At 39.8% G+C, this 21,123-nt stretch overlaps 1 protein-coding gene across 1 annotated transcript in view; it reads left to right on the forward strand.

Annotated features, from left to right (window-relative positions):
• Positions 1–6,189, forward strand: part of PAPPA (pappalysin 1) — a 254,269-nt gene extending 248,080 nt beyond the window's left edge. The window contains exon 22 of the mRNA XM_059925463.1: positions 1,748–6,189. Within this exon, the coding sequence (XP_059781446.1) occupies positions 1,748–1,855 (108 nt within the window). The 3' untranslated portion in view covers positions 1,856–6,189. The remainder of the gene's footprint in view (positions 1–1,747) is intronic.
• Positions 6,190–21,123: the final 14,934 nt, after the last annotated feature.

Raw genomic sequence — 21,123 nt, forward strand, 5'->3', positions numbered from 1 at the left:
TCTGGGGATGCGCACCACGGCCTCACGCGCCTGTGAGCTTAAACTGACAAGAGAAACAAGTGCACTAGCCTGAGCACAGTGAGAGAGTCGGAGAGAGATCGAGAAGCAGACAGGCCTGCATTCGTATTGTGTGGCTCAGGCCCTGGGGAAACAAGAAGGAACAAGGCTGACACAGTCCCCGTCTCGCCTGCGTGAGAGGGTGGAGCACCGGGCATGCGGCACGCGCTGCCTGCTAGGGGTATTTCATTGGTTGGTTCATTACCCCTTGTCACGACCTCTGGAGGGGTGTGCTTTCATCACTCCCATTTCACGACGGAGTTAACTGAGGCGCAGAGAAATTGTCACGTGCTCAAGGTCACACCTCAGTTAGGTGAAGAGCTGGGGCTTCTAACTTCAATCTTCCTGTTCATTCCTACGTTTTAAATTGTTGACAAGTTGCAGGGTGGAGAGAGGTTGGGAGGGAAAGAGGGAGGGCGGCGGGCACAGGGGCAGAGAGAAAAAGAATTATAGAGAATGAGCCCACAAGCTAGAGAGACAAAGATGCTCTCCAGGCCTGTGTGAGCACTGGAGACCCTGCCCGGGCAGGAGGCGAATGAGGTCATTAAATCCATCTGTGCAGATGGGGGACCCTCTGGGGAAAGTTATATGCAAATGTCATGATGCAATGAGGTGAAATCCACTCGCGTCAGCCCAGGCTGGGGCTCGAGCAGGGACAGCACTGTGCTCTTTGGAAGGAGAGCCTCCGCTCTGTGGGGAGGACATTCAGTCTACTGGGCTCTTTCTCACGGTTTCTAGAAAGGACAGCCAGCCCAAGGTCACACAGCGTGTGAAGGGATGGACTGGGAACTGAAACTTGGGCCTCTCGCTTTCTCTTTTTAAATTTCCTTTAATTTTTTTCCAACCTTCGTAATACATACATATATCGAATTGTCATGTTGTGTGCCTCTCGCTTTTTCTCATGGTGAAATCTGCTCCCGAGATCCTTCAACCAAATTTTCTGCAAAAATCTCTCTGTGAAATGTTCCCCACCAGGATTTCAGCCCCCTAGAAGGTGGTCTGAGCTTGCTGACAAATGCTTTTGTTGTTTTCGTCACTGCCTCTCAAAATCAAAATTACCAATATATGCAGAGAGTTATGTTTTCTTAAAAGACCCTGTCACATCCTTTATATCACTTGATCACCACAACAGCCCTATAAGTTAGATATTCCATTGTACAGGTCTATTAACCAACTCTGGTGTAGTACATTACAATTTTTCACCCATGATTTCATTCAGCCCTCAGAGTGAGTCCACAGTGCAAGGTCGGTCTTTATTCTACTGATTCCACAGCTAGGAACCTGGGGCTCAGGGGGAGGTTGCTTGTCCTACTTTAAATACCAGATTTGTCACTTATTACTTTGGGCAAATGCCTGCCCCTTTCTGCGCCTCAGTTTCTCCTTCTATAAAAGGGCGATTGTTTTAGTGTCTGTCTTACAGAGTTGTCAAAGGATTCCGTGTTTTCCTGTTTGGAAAGCATTTAGCACTTAGCCTGACCTGTAATAAATGCCCCTGAAAATGGGAAGTGCTATGATAATGACCATGGTGACCTTGATAAAAGTTATCACAGGGCTAGTAAGAAGCAGAGTCACGTCTTGATCTTGAATCTGCTGCCCCCCAAACCCAGTGATCTGCCCTGCACTGCCTCTCTGGAATTTGCTGCTTTGGCCTCAACCACCTGGCTCACTTCTTCTACCTTTCTCTCTGCAGGTCACCCCCTTCCCTATGTCTTGTGACCTACAGGGTGACTGTGCTTGTCGGGACCCCCAGGCCCAAGAACACAGCCGGAAAGACCTCCGAGGATACAGCCATGGCTAAGGAAGGACAAGGAGTTGTCAAAGAATTCCCAATGCCAGGACCCGCATCCCTTTGGTATTGATTTCACAGTCAGCTGCTCAACGGAATGGCCTCTCCACACCAGGGATCCTTAGCACCCAACCGGTCTGCCTTTAATTTCACCCAGGAAGGACTCGTAGTGGGGGCACGTGAACCAAGTCTCGCCATGTTGAATGATGGAATGGAATCCCATCCCAAAGTCTTAGATGGATTGCATATACGGCGTGCAGTCCCTGAGCCTCCTAAAATTCTAACCGTTTGTCACACGACCACAGCAAGAAACATGTATCTAGGAGTTATGTATCTAGGAGTGTGCCCATCTGTGGTTAGTAGGCATGCACGCGTACGCACCCATGCAAACATCCGCGTGAGGGCAGTTTTGGAGACTGAGCAGAGAGAGACTGGGGCACACTCAGTCTTTCCTCTCCCAAGCTCCTAGCCAACGCTGTCCTTGGGAGAAAGAGAGTTACAGAAACTGCCAAGACCAAGTGTTGAAATGCTAAGATAGCTCACACCCTGAGGCTTAAAATACGTAAGGTGTGCACAAGTGTGCAGTCCTTTGGGATTGGAAGTGAAATGGTCTCTGATCACCTACCTTCTAGGGAATTAGGACCCAGGAAGAGGTAAAGAATCCAAGGTATGCAAAGCCCCCAAATTCTTCCGCTGCCATGGGGGATTTTACCGCAACTCCGGGGTTCGAGGCCAAGCTAGAAATGGCTTAGGATTGCAATGTCAAGGTATTATAACAGCCCCCTGCTTGAGGCTTGAGGCCATAATATCCCTCCCATTCCCCAAATCTTGCCTTGGGACCACATTTGCTGCTACTTTTCCGGCTGCTCTATCCTATACATTGAGTACCCCAAGATGGTAGGACTAGGTTAGGAAAAACCCCACACAACCAAACAGTCTGCCTTAAAAGTGACCCACATTTTTCCACAGCTCCTCACCTCTTAGCCCTTCTGCAAGAGAAAACCCCTCATAGGCCCACATGGTGAGAAGTGAAGTCCCCCATGGGTGGGCTTCTCATCCTGGAAGGGAATTGAGGGACTTAAGATGCTGGAATCCTCACTGAGAGTCCAGAATGTCTAAGCCAGTGTTAGATTTTATAACCAGGTGGAACAGTGTTAAGTTTCTGTGATGTTGGAGCCCTGCAGAGACTGCTGGAATTTTAGGGACTCTTGAGTTACCATCCTTATCCAAGCCTTCCTGCCCCTCCAGGCTAGAGCAGGCTTTGGGTCTGAGGACCTCACTTTTGCCCCAAGTAGCTAGAGTTCTGGAACAGACAACTGTCTTGCGTGGAATCTGTCTGGACTGTGTTCCAGAGGGGCTGTCAGAGGGAAGCCGAAGAGTTCACAGCCTCGGTCCCCAACACCCCAGCACGGCCATCGTGCTTTCCACAGTCTTCCAGCTCCCGCTACCCCAGCCCCACCTGTGGTGGGGCAGCCCTTCCCTCTCTCCTGTGCTCAGCCTCCTAAAGTTAAGAGGAAATTAGCCAAACGCGCATAGCAGCCTCCACCTCTTTGGGGTCCTCTTTGCCTCTGTTCAGCCAGTTACCTGTCCACTCCTTTTGAATTAATATGGGAAGAGATGGATCCAGAATGAGGTGGAGAGAATGCTTAAGTTTGACGTGATTTTTGAAACTGAGAAAGTGAGGTGATGGGAGTGTCTAAACTAGATATATCGCATAAAGATTGCTACAGATCATCTCAAGTCTAGTGAAGACAACCAACAAAAACAAGGTTTAGCATAGCAATGGAAAATACTAGGCACATGGGCTGACCCTCCTCATTCCTGCATCTGACGCAGGCGTTGTTAATCAGCTATAGCCCTTTTTCCAGGGACCAAAAATAACTTCAGAAACCTTCTTACTGTATCACTCCCAACAGCAATTACCTACTGATCAAGAACACTTGAGAAGATATCTATTGGCCATCTGTGGTCTGTTATATTAAGAAATATATCAAGGTGCTTTTTGCACAGGTGCCCACAAATAAGGATGCAGTGCTTAGGTAGTTTTGTGTGGCTTGTACCATATTACAAACTCTTAGATTGGGTTCTAGGCACTCCACTGTTAAGGCCTGGCTCAAATCCTTTATGTTTCCTCTCACAAACTTATATCTCATTTATATTCAGGGCATTTTTTTTCCCTCTAATTACCAGGGCCAATCCTTGGCAAAATAATAATAATTATATAAGCATTGATCCCATTTTGTACCCCTCTCCAGTATCTCAGAACTCTTGCCAACTCTTAAAGCCCCTCTTTTGCTCTAGCTGAGTTGTCAACCTGGGTGGTGCTAGCTAGGAAGGAACAAACTAAGAAAGATAACAGAGTCAGCCCTCCCAGTTGCTTTTTTACATCAATAAGTAGTGCAAAGCCTTGGAGACCCAAAGACAACATTACTAACGGTGGGGTGGCAGGAATCACAGAAGAACCTCACCAGCTTCCCTGAAATCGACTCTCATGCTCTTTCCTCCTTCACTTGCACACACACTTCAGCTGACAAAAGTTTCCTGAAGGCTGACTTCTACCTTCAGATTCTCAGATTGATCAAACCCTTACGAGCAAAGAAAGAGTCTCCTTCTTACCATCATTCAAACCTGTTACTCACAAATTCATATTTGCCAAGGATATTAGGTGGGAGAGGCTGCTTGATTGACAGCCAGCCTTGGGCCCACATGCAAGGTGTCATTAATAGGCCCTTCTCAAACCTTAGTGGAGGACAGTCAGCTCTGTTCATGCAATGCACTGATTCTCGGTTTCATTTTCTTTCTGGGGATAAACTCAGTATCTCATCCCCTGATCATCATCTCCAGTTGAGGACAGTGGAGTACTCACAAGGAGGCAGCTCTGAAACCCTGTTGTCTGTCAGCAGCTCAGAGGTCCTAAAGCACTTGGAGGTTCTGAAGATGTATTAGCTTCTTCAGAACTTGGAAGTTCTGAAGAAGTATTAGCCTGTTAACAGCAAGAAAGAAAAGATAAGGTGGACAGTTCTCCAAGCCTTCTCTTAGGAAGACCTTCCAAGCTGCAACCCTACTGGCTGCCAGAGGACTTGCATTACCCCCCAGATTCTGTGCCAACCACCTTTTAAGGGAAGACTGTCCTTGGGAAGTCCATTCTGGTGGCTGAATTGGGGTGTTATGAAAGGGAGAGCTCAATGACTGTAAATAGTAAGGCTCTGAAGATGGAGGGTGTCAGCTGCTACTCCTGGCTTCAGCATGTTGAGTCACTGCCTAGACAGTTCTCTTGGTCTTCTTCCCACCTTGGCCAATGCTTCAATGCTATTTGTTGAAAATAATTCTTTGAGACAGATTTCGGCTACCTCCCTTCCAGGTTTGATTTAACTTGGTTCTAACTGTCAATTTGTTATAGGTCTTACCTGTGTTAAGGAAGGAAAGAAAGAAAGGAAGAAAGAGAGACATAGAGAAAGGAAGGAAGGAAACCATAAATTCAAGTGAACAGTTTTGAGGTTTTGTGTTTTGTTATGTTTTTTTTTCTGGAACTACTTCAAGTGGGAAAATAAAAAGAAGAAATTGATGGTGACAAAGCTGTACAGATAGAGATTAATAGAAGACAAGGAGATTAAAAGTAAATAAAATGCATGATTAAAAATAAGAATTTTTTAAAAACCTATTTTTGTGCTTTCTGAAGGACATTGTTTATTCTACAGACTCAGTAGGTAGACACAAGCATAAAGGTTTCCCTAGCAGGAGTAGAGTGGGATTTTATATTGCTGTCTGTTTTTTTCTGTACATTGTGGTAGGTCCAGGAAATAAGGCATCTTTCCCCTTAATATGTAGTTGTTGTTTGTGGGGGGGGGGGGCATTTTGTCTATTTGTTTGGTGTCAATCAGTGATAGCAGGGAATGGGGAGGGCTTGAAACTGGTTTTTCCAAATATTAAGGGGACATATTGTGTCACACTTTTCACATTATAAAATGTTTGTATTTACCATTAGAGCACTGGGCTTTATGAAGTCTGCACTTAGAATCACACTGCACAGTCCACTTTCCTAAAAAGCTGCTACATGACCAGACAGGTAATTCCCATGGTTTTTGAGAAACAGAACAAACAAAGCAAACAACAAACATAAAACTAAAAAGCAAAGGAATAAAAGCCTATTCTTGTAATTTGCTCAAGTTTCACCAAATTCCTACCCATTGTTTGATCTTTAAAAGAAATGTGTAATAGCCAAGAGAGGAATTATGTCCTTAGAGTAAGAACACAGAATTCTTGACTCCAGGCAGCAGTTTGCTCAGTGATCTTGAACAAGTCATCATATTGCCTCTCCATTTGCCTCAGTTTCTCCAGCTGCAAAATGGGGATAATACTACTTACCTACCTCACAGTGGGAGGGCGGGGATTGTGAGGCCCTGAGGTTTTAAAGGGGCTGTGGCAATCTGTGAGAGCCAAGGCTTGACACAAAGTCTATGGGTTACTTTTCAAGAATGCACAGGCCCATTGGCCACTTAAGAAAGACAGGGAGTGCTCTTTGATATATCAAGGAATAAAGGTGGAGCTCCTAGATTAAAATCCACCTTAAGAGAGAGGCTTGCATTTGAGAATATTTCACTTGTAGATAAATTGGACTTTCTCCCCCTTATTCTGGCCTTTACCGGTTCTATAATTTGATTAAAAAAGAAAGAAAACAGTGACTTCCTACAGTGTAAAAGTCAGCTTACTGCTTGTTCAAGACTTCTGGGCCATTTCCAACTTTATAGAGGAAGGGAGTCCCTAAAATCTCTTTTTCTTCTCAGACTTAAAATTCCACATCGAGTGTTCCATTAAAAGAAGATACAGCATTCTGAGTGCAAAGTCGGGGCTTCTTAAACTCTACACCAGCAGTCAGTGAGGAGAAGTTTGAACAATTATTGACTTGCTTTCTTGGGTCTCTATAATCAATAACCTGTCCGCAGATATCTATCTATATAAAGATATTATATATAAATATAAATTTACATATATATGCACATGTATATATAGTTGTACATATATGTGTGTATATATATACTTAAATGTAATATTTACAAAATAAAACTGTGATCTCGTCTAGAGAAAATGTATTCATATTACAAACTGCTCTTCCATATTTATGTATCATATTATACCTTTTTATTATTGTTATAATTATTATGGGTATTTCTAATTATTATGATGTTGAAATCTGTTTCGCATCTTCTGGAAACTACCAAAAAATGACTTTCATTGATGTGCTTAAAATCTGTTCTCAAGAGAATTCTACTGGCCTACTATAAAAAAGAAAAAAAAAAAGAAAAAAGAAAATCTAAGCACCAAAAACAAAACACAATTCCAATCCTTTTTCTGTACCTCACGCGCATAAATTTGCTGCTCCTTTTTTGGGTTTTATTTTTTCCTGTTTATGTGTTTTTATGGATCTAAGTTAAGTCTTTCAGCAATATATAAAAATGTAAATAGTAAACTTTATTTATTAAGAATGTCATCTTTTTTAATTTATATTTACACAATTGTTCATCTAATTTATTTTTTCTATACGGTTTTAAATACTCAGACATATTTTGCTGTTCATGATATTTTTATCCTGTTCTCATGGATTTGTTTTTCCATACTGTTTTCTCTGGTCTCAATTACAGGTTAGATCTCACAAAAAAATAATGTCAAAGACAGAAATATTTTGCCACTGTTGATTACTATACCTTAAAGTTCTATATTATGAAAATATATAATAGCTTGTATGCTTCAAAAGTAGTGGTGTGGTTTTTGTCTCTTGTGGAAATCTAAAAGACTCTCACATATACACACTAACATGGAAGAGAATCCCAGGGCCTAGAATTAGAAGATCAATGGTAGCAGGAAGTTGAATCTAATATACACCCAGTCTTCTACAGAAATAATTCCAGAAGGCATCTATACTTTGCATATGCAAAAACTGAAAAACATTCTTACATGTTATAAGAAAGTTCAGTTTCCAGGGAGCTAAAACAAATATCACTTCCAGTCATGTCTAATATTTTTGATGCTCTCTCCAATGATAAACTTCAGCATATTCATTATTTTCATTTATTTTCTTCATACTGTAATTGAACACTCAGTCATCCAGTTTATCAAATGCACTGGCAGCTGAGACCAAAGTTCTGCTGTTTTCGAGCTGCCCACTGGATCTCCTTTTTCATGAGATCACTTAGTAGCTCTGCAATCTTTGGAAAGCTATTTAATTGCTTTAAAATTTAGTTTTCTTATTTGTAAAATGGAAATAAAAGTACCCATCTCATGAAGTTGTTGTTGGAATGAACTAAGATAGATATGCGAAGATTTTAGAGCTGTGCCAGACACAGATTATATTAACTCTTGTTATGATTATTATGAGATACAGCTGCTTATGACAAGTATTAATAATGCACTAAGTTTTCTAATATCTACTTGTTTTTTAGAAGCATAAAAACAAGATTCACTAAAGCATTCAAGTACTTGCACAGGCATTGCATGCACTGTACACTGAGCTATGGGCTGGCAGTACCACCATAATATAGGTTTATCTGCTGATACTTGAAATGTTGAATTCTGCACAAAAGAGTGGTTTGGGGACATCATTGTGAATTACATAAAAGGGCAGGGGGAGAGAAGTCAAGAACTACCCATAGCAGGTTTTTTGGACTCTTTACAAACACAAGCCACTGGGAGACATGAGGGAGGGCACCAAATAATAAAACAAGAGTCATTGCTAAATTCTACCAGGTAAGTGGCCATTTCTAAAGTTAGATAAATTATTAAAGAGAATGTTTTAATCAGTTCAGTTCAATTCACTGTGAAGACTGAAACAAGATTTAAAGAATAGTTCATGAAAAGAGGCAAATATTTCCCAAATAGAAAGATTAAGAGAGAAAGTCTTTTGTGTGTATGTGTATGCCAGTACCACGCTGTTTTGATTACCATAGCTTTGTAGTATTGTCTGAAGTCTGGAAGAGTGATGCTTCCAGCTTTGTTCTTTTTCCTCAGGATTTCTTTGGTAATTCTGGGTCTTTTGTGGTTTCCTATACATTTTAGGATAATTTGTTCTAGTTCTGTGAAAAAACGTCATGGGTAATTTGATAGGGATCACATTAAATCTGTAGATTGCTCTGGGTAGTACAGCCATTTTAACTATATTAATTCTTCCAATCCAAGAGCATGGGATATCTTTCCATTTGCTTCAATCATCTTCTATTTCCTTTATCAATGTTTTATAGTTCTCATTGCATAAGTCTTTCACATCCTTGGTTAGATTTATTCCCAGGGTTTTGTTTTGATGCAATTTTAAAGAGGATTATTATTATTATTTTTTTTAACTTTCTCTTTCTGATATTTCACTGTTCGTGTAAAGAAATGCAACTAAAAAAAAAATGCAACTGATTTCAGTACATTAACCTTGTATTCTGCTACCTTGCTGAATTCGTTTAGCAGTTCTAATAGTTTTTGTGTGGAGTCTTCATCACCATGTGACAATTTTACGTCTTCTCTTCTGATTTGGATACCATTTATTTCTTTTTCTTGTCTGACTGCTGTGGCTAGCACTTCCAACACTATGTTTAATAGAAGTGGTGAGAGTGGGCATCCTTCTCTTATTCCAGAATTTAGTGGGAAGGCTTTCAGCTTTTCACCATTTAGTATAATGTTGGCTGTGGGTTTGTCATAAATGGCTTTTATTATGTTGAGATATGTTCCCTCTATTCCCACTTCAGCAAGAGTTTTATCGTGAATAGATGCTGAATTTTATCAAATGCTTTTTCTGCATCTATTCAGACAATCATGCGTTTTTTGCTTTTCTTTTGTTGATGTGGTGTATCACGTTGATTGATTTGTGTATGTTGAACCATTCTTGTGACCCTGGAATAAATCCAACTTGATCATGGTGTATGATCCTTTTCATGTGTTGTTGGGTTCGGTTTGCTAATATTTTGTTGAGGATTTTTTCACCTATATTCATCAAAGATATTGGCCTGTAATTTTCTTTTTTGGTCATGTCTTTGTCCAGTTTTGGTGTCAGGATGATGGTGGCTTCATAGAATGACTTTGGGAGTGTTCCCTCCTCTTCAGTCTTATGGAAGAGTTTGAGAAGGATCTGTATAAGTTCTTCTTTGTATGTTTGCTAGAATTCCCCAGTGATGCCATTGAGTCCTGCACTTTTGCTTTCAGGAAGCTTTTAAATTACAGATTCTATTTCACTTCTAGTGATTAGTCTGTTCAAATTATCTGTTTCTTCTTGATTCCATTTTGGCAGGCTGTATGTTTCTAGAAACTCATCCATTTCTTCTACGTTGTCTGTTTTGTTAGCATATAATTGTTCATATTTTCTTGTAGTATTTTGTATTTCTGCAGTATCAATTGTTATTTCTCCTCTTTCATTTCTTATTTTGTTTATTTGGGTCCTCTCATTTTTCTTGGTGAACCTGGTCAGAAGTTTGTTGATTTTGTTTATCCTTTCAAAAAACCAGCTTTTGGTTTTATTGATTTTTTTTTCTATTTTTTTAATCTCTATTTTATTTTATTTTATTTTTAATTTTATTTATTTATTTATTTATTTATTTATTTATTTATGGCTGTGTTGGGTCTTCGTTTCTGTGCGAGGGCTTTCTCTAGTTGTGGCAAGCGGGGGCCACTCTTCATCGCGGTGCACGGGCCTCTCACTATCGCGGCCTCTCTTGTTGCAGAGCACAGGCTCCAGATGCGCAGGCTCAGTAATTGTGGCTCATGGGCCCAGTTGCTCCGCGGCATGTGGGATCTTCCCAGACCAGGGCTTGAACCCGTGTCCCCTGCATTGGCAGGCAGATTCTCAACCACTGCACCACCAGGGAAGCCCTAATCTCTATTTATTTCCTTTCTGATCTTTATTATTTCCTTCCTTCTGCTGACTTTAGATTTTGTTTGCTCTTTTTCTAATTTTTTAAGGTCATAGGTTATTTATTTGGGATTTTTGTTGTTTTTTGAGGAAGGCCTGTATCGCTATGAACTTCCCTTTTAGAACTGCTTTTGCTGCATCCCATAGATTTTGTATGGTTGTGTTTTCATTGTCATTTATCTCGAGATACTTTTTTACTTCCTCTTTGATTTCATTGTGACCCGTTGTTTTTTTAGTAGCATGTTTTTTGGTCTCCATGTAATCTTTTTTTCTCATTTCTCTTTTTGTGGTTAATTTCTAGTTTCATGCTGTTGTGGTCAGAAAAGATGCTTGGAATAATCTCCTCTTAAAGTTTGTTTTGCGTCCTAGTGTGTGGTCTATCCTAGAGAAAATTCCATGTGCACCTGTAAAGAATGTGTATTCTAGTTTCTTTTTTTTTTTTTTTTTTTGGATGTAGTGTGCCGTAGATATCAATTAAGTCTAACAGCGTGATATTGGCACAGAAACAGACATATAGATCCATGGAACAGAATATAGAGCCCAGAAATAAACCCACCCACCTACAGTCAATTAATCTCTGACAAAGGAGGCAAGAATATACAATGGAGAAAAGACAGTCTCTTTAGCAAGTGGTACTGGGAAAGCTAGACAGTCACATGTAAATCAATGAAGTTGGAACACTCCCTCACACCATACACAAAAATAAACTCAACATGACTTAAAGACTTAAATACAAGACATGCTACCATGAAACTCCTAGAAGAGAACATAGGGAAAACATTCCCTGATACAAATCATAGCGATGTTTTCTTAGGTCGGTCTCCCAAGGCAATAGAAATAAAAGCAAAAATAAACAAATGGGATCTAATCAAACTTAGAAGCTTTTGCACAGCAAAGGAAACAAAATGAAAAGACAACCTATGGAATGGAAGAAAATATTTGCAAACAATGTGACAGACAAGGGTTTAATTTCCAAAATATACAAACAGCTCATACAATTCAATAACAAAAAAGCAAACAACCCAATCAAAAAATGGGCAGAAGACCTAAATAGACATTTCTCCAAAGAAGACATACGGATGGCCAACAGGCACATTAAAAGATGCTCAACATAGCTAATTATTAGAGAAATGCAAATCAAAACTACAATGAGGTATCACCTCACACTGCTGAGAATGACCATCATCAAAATGTCTACAAATAATAAATGCTGGAGAGGATATGGAGAAAAGGAAAGCTTCTACTCTGTTGGTGGGAATGTAAATTGGTGCAGCTACCGTGGAAAACAGTATGGAGGTTCCCTAAAAAACTAAAAATAGATTCAGCAATCCCATTCTTGGGAGTATATCTGGAAAAGATGAAAGCTCTAATTCAAAAAATCCATGCACCCCAATGTTCACAGCAGCACTATTCACAGTTGCCAAGACATGGAAGCAACCTAAGTATCCATCAACAGATGAATAAAGAAGAAGTGGTGCATATACACAATGGAATATTACTCAGCCATAAAAAGGAATGAAATAATGCCATTTGCAGCAACATGGATGGATCTAGAGATTATCATACTAAGTTAAGTAAGTCAGACAAAGGCAAATATCATATGATATAATTTATGTGGAATCTAAAAAAAATGGTACAAATGAACTTATTTACAAAACAGAAATAGAGTCACAGAGGTAGAAAACAAACTTATGGTTACTAGGGGATAAGGGGGGAAGGGATAAATTAGGAGATTGGGATTGATATATACAGCCTACTATATATAAAATAGATAACTAATAAGGAACTGCTGTATAGAGAAAGACCCCTCAAGTGGCAATGTGAAGAAGAAAATGGAGGGAGCTAGGAACAGATGTAGGGAGTCAGAGGACAATGTGTAGTCCAGGAAAGAAATGATGGCTGTTTGGATGAAAGTGGTGACAGTAGGTGGACAGAGGATTTTACGCATTCTATTAAATGGTGAAATTAGACAAAATGATCTTCAGTGTCTAACATTCTGTGATTCTAGTAAGTCATTACACACCTCTGCTATTCACTGATTTTAGATTTTTTTTCAATCAATAGACTTTATTTTTTAGAGAATTTTTGTGTTTACAGATGAATTGAGTAGAAAGTAGAGTTCCTATTAGATTTCTCTTTAAATAATGAAATATTGGGACAGGGAAATCTAGCTGTTTTCTAGGATCAGCTATCACGAACTCTGAAAATCTAAAACCATGTGATCAGGTGTGTAGGTCTGGAAATACAAGTAATATTCCTTATGACCTCTCAGTGGTTTTATCATGATGATGTCTTAAGATCAAAGAAGGCGGCTTTGGGGAAGGCATCAGAATAGAGTCAGATGGGATCTGGGATGACAGCCATTTATATGTTATGTTATCCTGGGCAGTTCTCTACCTGTTTATATTTCGGTAGCCTTGTCTATAGAATGGATTCATCATTTCTGTCCTAAAAGGGCTGTCCTAAGGAAAATATATCATAATTTAAGTAAAGAACCCAGCAGGGGGCTGTCACATAGCAGGTACTCAGTATACTTCTCCACCCCATCCTTGGGTAAATATGACTCCCATGGCAGGCAGCACTCTTCAGAAGAAGTGAGATTGTAGGGGGACGGATACAATACACTCAGCCTAGTTCTCCAATATTTACATGGAGAAAATGTACATCACTTTTACACCACCAGGCCTGAGGTTGTACAGTGTATTAAACTTGCTTCCATCTCTGTGAAATGACAAATCTCAGTTACTCGCCCATGAAATTGAACAGGCCCAGGGTGAAGACAAATTAAAAAACAAAATCAGTATTATTCTACTTTCTAGCTTGTACTTCAAAAGGATAACAACAAGAGTGGGAGTAAGGAAGGGATGTCTTTCTTTAAGACATGGAAGCAGATTAGTTTCTCTTTTTAATTCTCACAAAAATACTGTTCTAGGGATCATGAGTCTCATTTTTACAAGTGAAAGAAACTGAGACTCAGTGTTTAAGTGATTGTTCATAGTGAGTGGCCCCAAATCAAGTCCCAATCTCTTTGAAGTGTAAACACTACATTACACTGATTCTCTCTTCTCATGATTATCTTAAGTTTGTTTAAGCCAAAACCAATTATTTAAATACTCCAGGGATGGAAATTGTTTTAACTTAATCTCAACACATATTGACTGGTAGTGATTGCAGTGCTGGGAGGAGAGGGGTTTTTATAACACATCCAGGCTCCAGAGAAAAGGTAATGTGACCTTGGGAAAGTCATCTCTCTGAACTTCCCTCGTCCATAGATGCCCATCATGGAAATGGAAAGGACAGTGGCAGTATAAATGTTACATTTGCTTTTCTGTGTTTAGTTTATTTGTCAAACAATAAACTGAAGATTGGGTTGGGGAGGACATACTCTAGGGCTACATATCATGCAGCCACGGAGCCCCAGGTCTGCCTTCCTAACCAGTACTCTCCTTCTTGACCAGAATGTCTCTTGCCTAACCTGATTAGAGATATCATCGTCTTTGTACTATCCTCACCTCCTTGAACAAGTTAACAATTTGTACCATAACTGCTGCTAAGTGAGCATTTTTTGCCAAAAGTTGCCTTCCATGACTAGCAGAATCTTGGTTCTTGACATGGCACTGGCCATGTCCCAAACCCATGAGGAGAACGGAATATGTCCACTTCTCTAACTACCCCATCTTCTATTGACCAGTTAGTGTGGGAAAGACAACGCTCATGATAATCTTTAAAACAAAAAGGCTCCAAGACCTAAATAGACACTTCTCCAAAGAAGAAATACATATGGCCAATAGGCTCATGAAAAGATGCTCAACATTGCTAATTATTAGAGAAATGAAAATCAAAACTACAATGAGGTGCCGCCTCACACTGGTCAGAATGGCCATCATTAAAAAGTCTACAAAAAAAAAAAAAGTCTACAAGTAACAAATGCTGGACAGGGTGTGGAGAAAAGGGAACCTTCCTACACTGTTGGTGGGAATGTAAGTTGGTGCAGCCACTGTGGAAAACGGTACGGAGGTTCCTCAGAAAAGCAGAGTTACCATATGATCCAGCAATCCCACTGCTGGGCATGTATCTGGACAAAACTATAATACAAAAGATACATGGCAGGCTTCCCTGGTGGCGCAGTGGTTGAGAATCTACCTGCCAATGCAGGGGACACGGGTTCGAGCCCTGGTCTGGGAAGATCCCACATGCCGCGGAGCAACTAGGCCCGTGTGCCACAACTACTGAGCCTGCGCATCTGGAGCTTGTGCTCCGCAACAAGAGAGACCGCGACAGTTAGAGGCCCGCGCACCGTGATGAAGAGTGGCCCCCGCTCGCCGCAACTAGAGAAAGACCTCGCACAGAAACGAAGACCCAACACAGCCAAAAATAACTAACTACCTAACTAACTAACTAAATAAATAAAAATTTAAAAAAAAAAAGATACATGGCTCCCCTATGTTCATAGCAGCACTATTCACAATAGCCAAGACATGGAAACAACCTAAATTCCATCAACAGATGAATGGATAAAGAAGATGTGATATATATTGGATTGGCCAAAAAGTACCTTTGGTTTTTAAGTAAAAATAAATGACACATTTTTCATTTTCACCAAGAACTTTATTGAACAACATATTCACCCTTTTGTTCCACTGCCTTCTGCCATTTTTGGGGCAACTTCATAATTCCATCTTCCCAAAACTTTTTATCTTTTTGAGCAAAGAACTGTTCCAGGTGCCTTTTACAGTCTTCCAGGGAATTGAATTTTTTTCCATTAAGAGAATTTTATAAAGACCAAAATAAATGGAAATCCGAAGGTGCAATGTCTGGTGAATACACTGGATGAACCAGAACTTCCCAGCCAAGCTATAACAGTTTTTGCCTGGTCATCAAAGAAACATGAGGTCTTGTGTTATCCTGATGGAAGAATATGTGTTTTCTGTTGACTAATTCCGGATGCTTTTCCTTGAGTGCTGATTTCAGTTGGTCTAACTGGGAGCAGTACTTGTTGGAATTAATTGTTTGGTTTTCCAGAAGGAGCTCATAATAGAGGACTCCCTTCCAATCCCACCATATATACAACATCACCTTCTTTGGATGAAGACCAGCCTTTGGTGTGGTTCTAGTGGTTCATTTCGCTTGCCCCCGATCTCTTCCATTCCACATTATTGTATTGTACCCACTTTTCACTGCCCGTCACAATTTATTTTAAAAACAGAACACTTTCATTACATTTGAGTAGAGAATCGCATGTGGAAATATGGTCAAGAAGGTTGTTTTCGCTTAACTTATGTGGAACCCAAACATCAAAGCGATTAACATAACCAAGCTGGTGCAAATGATTTTCAATGCCTGATTTGGATATTTTGAGTAGGTCGGCTGTCTCCCACATGGTATAACATTGATTGTTTTCAATTGATGTCTCAATTTGATCGCTATCAACTTCAACTGGTCTACCCAACCATGGAGCATCGTCCAGCAAGAAACCTCCAGCACGAAACTTCACAAACCACTTTTGACATGTTCGATTAGTCACAGCACCTTCTCCGTACACTGCACAAATCTTTTTCTGTGTTTCAGTTGTGTTTTTACCTTTCTTGAAATAATAAAGCATAATGTGCCAAAAATGTTGCCTTTTTTCTTCCATCTTCAATATTAAAATGGCTACACAAAAATTCACCAATTTTGATGAGTCTTTTTTTAAATGCACGCTGATATGACAACTGTCACATACAGTCTAACAAAATTGTTTCAAATGAAGTTAAAGACAACTAAGTGCTACTAGAGCCATCTTACGGAAAAAAACAAACCAACCTTTTGGCCCACCCAATATATACAATGGAATACTACTCGGCCATAAAAAAGAACAAAATAATGCCATTTGTAGCAACATGGATGCAACTAGAGATTAGCAAACTAAGTCAGAAAAGAGAAAGACAAATACCATAGGATATTACTTATATGTGGAATCTAAAATATGACACAAATGAACCTATCTATGAAACAGAATCACGGACATAGAGAATAGATTGGTGGTTGCCAAGTTGGGGGGGAGGCTTGGGGGAGAGATGAAGTGGGAAGTTGGGGTTAGCAGATATAAACTTTTATGTATAGAATGGATAAACAACAAGGTCCTACTGTCTAACACAGAGAACTATATTCAATATTCTATGATAAACCATAATGGAAACGAATATTTTAAAAAAGAACATGTGTGTATATATATATATATATATATATATATATATATATATATATATCTGAATCACTTTGCTGTACCGCAGAAATTAACATTGTAAATCAACTATACTTCAATTTTAAAAAATTGATAAAGAAAAAAAATCTCCATTTGCTGAGAAATCACCCTTTACTCATTTGCAAAAACAGTATGAAATTTAGGTTTCTAAGAACCTTTTCATTTTTTATGGTTAGTGATTCTGTGATGGATAGACTGGAAAGTTCTGGACATAAAGGCAGAATTTACCTAAGGTAAAGGAAGGAGGGTGTTTAAACCATTCCAATTTATCCACAGAGGTGCTGCTTTTGAGAGCATCATTTATGCCATTTTTGGAAAGGATCAATGTTGATTTATAGAATTTTCATTTTGTAACTGAAGAAGTCCACAGTGAAGTGAACCTTTGGGCTGGCAATTAAAGCACCCGGTAGGGAAATGTTACCTTTATTTCTAGCTCACTCAATTTCCACATATCTACCTGCCCCATTGCCTTACTTCCCATATTCAATAAAAATAGGTAGAATACCCATTCATAAAGAGAGACATTTAAACAATGACCTCTTAGTATTTTCTTGGTTAAAAAGATGCTATGACAGTATCTAATGCTGAAGATAAGCAGGTCCTAAAATCCAGGAATTCCACTTCTACAAGTACAACCAACAGAAATTCTTATGTATGTTCACCAAAAGACAGGTTCTAGAATGTTTATAGCAGCACTATTCACGATAGACCAAAGTTGGAAACTCCCCAAATGTCCATCAACAGTATCATGGGCAAGTAAGTAGTACATCTTAATGCACTGAAATGCTATACAGCAATAAGAATAAATGATCTACAACTTTGTATGAATGAATCCCACAAAAATGGTATTGAACAAAAGAAGCAAGACACAAAAAATACATACTATATGCTTTCCATTTTATGAAGTACAAGAATAAGCAAAGTACAATTAATGGCACTGGGAAAACTGAATATCCACATACAAAACAATGAAGTTGGACTCCTACCTCACACCATATACACAAATGAACTAAAAATGTATCAATGACCTAAATATAAAAGCTAAAACCATAAAATTCTTACAAGAAAACATAGGAGTAAATATTCATGTCCTTAGATTTGGCAGTGGACCTTAGATGTGACACTAAAAGAATAAGCAACAAAAGATAAAAATAAATTTACTTCATTGAAAGCAAAAAAAAAAAAAAAAAAGTTTTGTACATCAAAAAACATTACCAAAGAATTGGAGAAAATATTTCCAAATCATTTATCAAGAATACGTAAAGAACTACTACAAAAAGACAGAGAATCCAATTAAGAATGGGCGATTAACTTGAACAGACATTTCTCCAAAGACTGCAGACACAGGATGGATAAAATTTAATTTTAATTTTAAAAAATGGGAGAGTTAAAAAAAGATGTGGAGAAATTTGAACCCTTGTACATAAGCTGGTGGTCACATAAAATGGCTCAGCCGTGGGGCTTCCCTGGTGGAGCAGTGGTTGAGAGTCTGCCTGCCAATGCAGGGGACACGGGTTCGAGCCCTGGTCTGGGAAGATCCCACATGCCGCGGAGCAACTAGGCCTGTGAGCCACAATTACTGAGCCTGCGCGTCTGGAGCCCGTGCTCCGCAACAAGAGAGGCCACGATAGTGAGAGGCCCGCACACCGTGATGAAGAGTGGCCCCCGCTCGCCGCAACTAGAGAAAGCCCTCGCACAGAAACGAAGACCCAACATGGCAATCAATTAATCAATCAATCAATCAATCAATCAATCTTAAAAAAAAAAAATGGCTCAGCCGCTGTGGAAAACAGATTGTTGGTTCCTCAAAAAGTTAAACATAGGATTACCTTATGATTCCATGATTCCACTCCAAGATATATGCCCAAAGTAACTGAAAACAGATATTCAAACTACTACATGTACACATATGTTTACAGCAGCACTATTCATAACAGCCAAAATGCGAAACAGCCCAAATGTCCATCAATAGATGAATGGATAAACAAATTGTGGTATACAAAAACAAATGATATTATTCAGCCATAAAAAAGAATGAAGTATTGATACATGCTACAAAGTGGATGAACATCCAAAACATTACGCTAAGTGAAAGAAGCCAGACACAAAATGTTACATATGATTCTATTCATATGAAATACCTAAAACAGATAAATCCATATAGACATAACACAGATTGGTGGTTGCCAGAGACTTGGGGAGGGGCACATGGGGAGAAGCTGATTGCTGGGTAAGGTGTTTTACTTTGGTGTGATGGAAATGTTTGGAACTAGATAAAGGTGCTGATTGCACAAGATTATAAATATATTAAATACCACTGAATTGTTCAGTTTTAAGTGGTTCCTTTTGTTATGTGAATTTCACTCAAATTATTTTTAAAAAGAGAATGAAAGCAGCTCAACATGAATAGCAACACTAATAATAATAATAATAAGGGGGAGGGGGAGGGGGGAGGAGGAGAAGAGAAGAAGAGGAAGAAGAAAAACTTCAATGCTGTTAGACATCAGGATAGTGGGACCCTTCAGAGGGTAGAAAGGGTAGTCACTGGAAGGGGACAATAAGGGATCTTTGGGGATGCTGGTAATGTCCTGTTTCTTGATTTGAGTACTGGTTACACAAGTCTACTCAGTTTATGAAAATTCATCAAGCACTTACCATAAGTGCACATACTTTTCTGTATGTATATTATAAGTCAACATAAAAGTTTTTTAAAAGATCCACTGGCAAAAATGCTCCATTAGAAAGAAGACATTTTTTTCTAAAAGAATTGAAAGCGGAAAAAGACCCCACTTCAGCAGGAAGTGGCACCCACATTTTTTCCCCAAATTAGCAACGATTCTTTAAAATACAACAAAGCTTGACCCTTCTCTTCCCCAAAGTGTGGGGAAGAGAAGCAATGTGTGCTGGTATTGTGGAAGAATGAAAAGTTAGGATTCCTGGGTTCCAGTTCTGCTGTTCTGCTTTATAGCACTGGGACCATGGACAAGCTATCTCACCTCTGAGACTCTTGATTCCTCCTCCGGATACTGGGGATAATGATGACCAAGAGGCAGATAAAATGAGCTGATCTGTGTCCTTTGCTCTCAGAGTGAGTGCTGTGATGGAACTGTGAAAAGTGCCATGGAGAAGTGGGTGCAGAAGCAGCCAGAAGACTGGAGTTCATTCCCTGGGGAACCACATCCTACCCCAAACAGAGCTGGAGCAGTTTTTCATCTGCTTTACCCAAGGAGCTTCCATGTAATAATAATGCACCCCTGCCACCAACTATCCGATTTTGATGCCTGCCTTTTACTTCTCTGGGCTTCATATTCTTGGGAGGTTGGCTCAGATGTAATCACGTCAGTCAATGATTTTCAAACTCTTTGGCCATGCAATCCATTCTTCAAGTGCAATATTATATGAAATATCAAAAGTCAAGGAGCTTCTCTAATCAAAGAGGGGATGGGATGAGGGACCCTCCTAGTTAGCCCATTTCTATCTCCTCTAAGAAAACCAGGATCATCCCAGTGACAACTCCTTAGAGCTTTGGGATCCTAAAGAACATAATGTAAAAGCAACTGATCTAATCTGATCTTTTGTTTTCTTTTCTTTTTAAACAGATGGAGAAATTGACAAAGGTTCAGTAGGAACTTGAACTTGTCACTGGCCCAGAATCCCTGAGCAGGGGACAGGGTAACATTGCTGACTGACTTGCCTTGCTGCCACGTGGTATCTGGGCTCTCCCCACAGGGCTCTTGATGAGAGGCATGATCTATGGGGTCTTGGACGACTGGACTCCATGCCTAGAGATAAAATAAAGGGGGACTGGAGGCAGTCAAGGCCCACGGTTTTTTGAGATTCTCTGTTTTCTCTCTGCTTGAACACACAGCCGGCTGTGGTCCACCACTGAGAGCGAGAGGTTTCTTATCCCCATGTTACTCTGGAGCTGCACCATGCATCGTCCAACCTAGGCTACCTGACTAGCTAAGTGCTTTCACTTCCCTCTTTAACTCATGGCTCTCCAAGCTAAGCAGAATTCTTCCCAGAGGCTGCAGAGATGTTAACCAAGTCCTTTCAACAAACTCTGGTTGTCACCGTGCTGAAATCATAGTATAAATAGATCCTTCCATATGCACATCACTTAACAGTGATTTGCAATAGTTCACAAAATATATT

This window comes from Balaenoptera ricei, chromosome 6, assembly GCF_028023285.1.
Source record: "Balaenoptera ricei isolate mBalRic1 chromosome 6, mBalRic1.hap2, whole genome shotgun sequence".
Classification (NCBI taxonomy): Eukaryota; Metazoa; Chordata; class Mammalia; order Artiodactyla; family Balaenopteridae; genus Balaenoptera; species Balaenoptera ricei.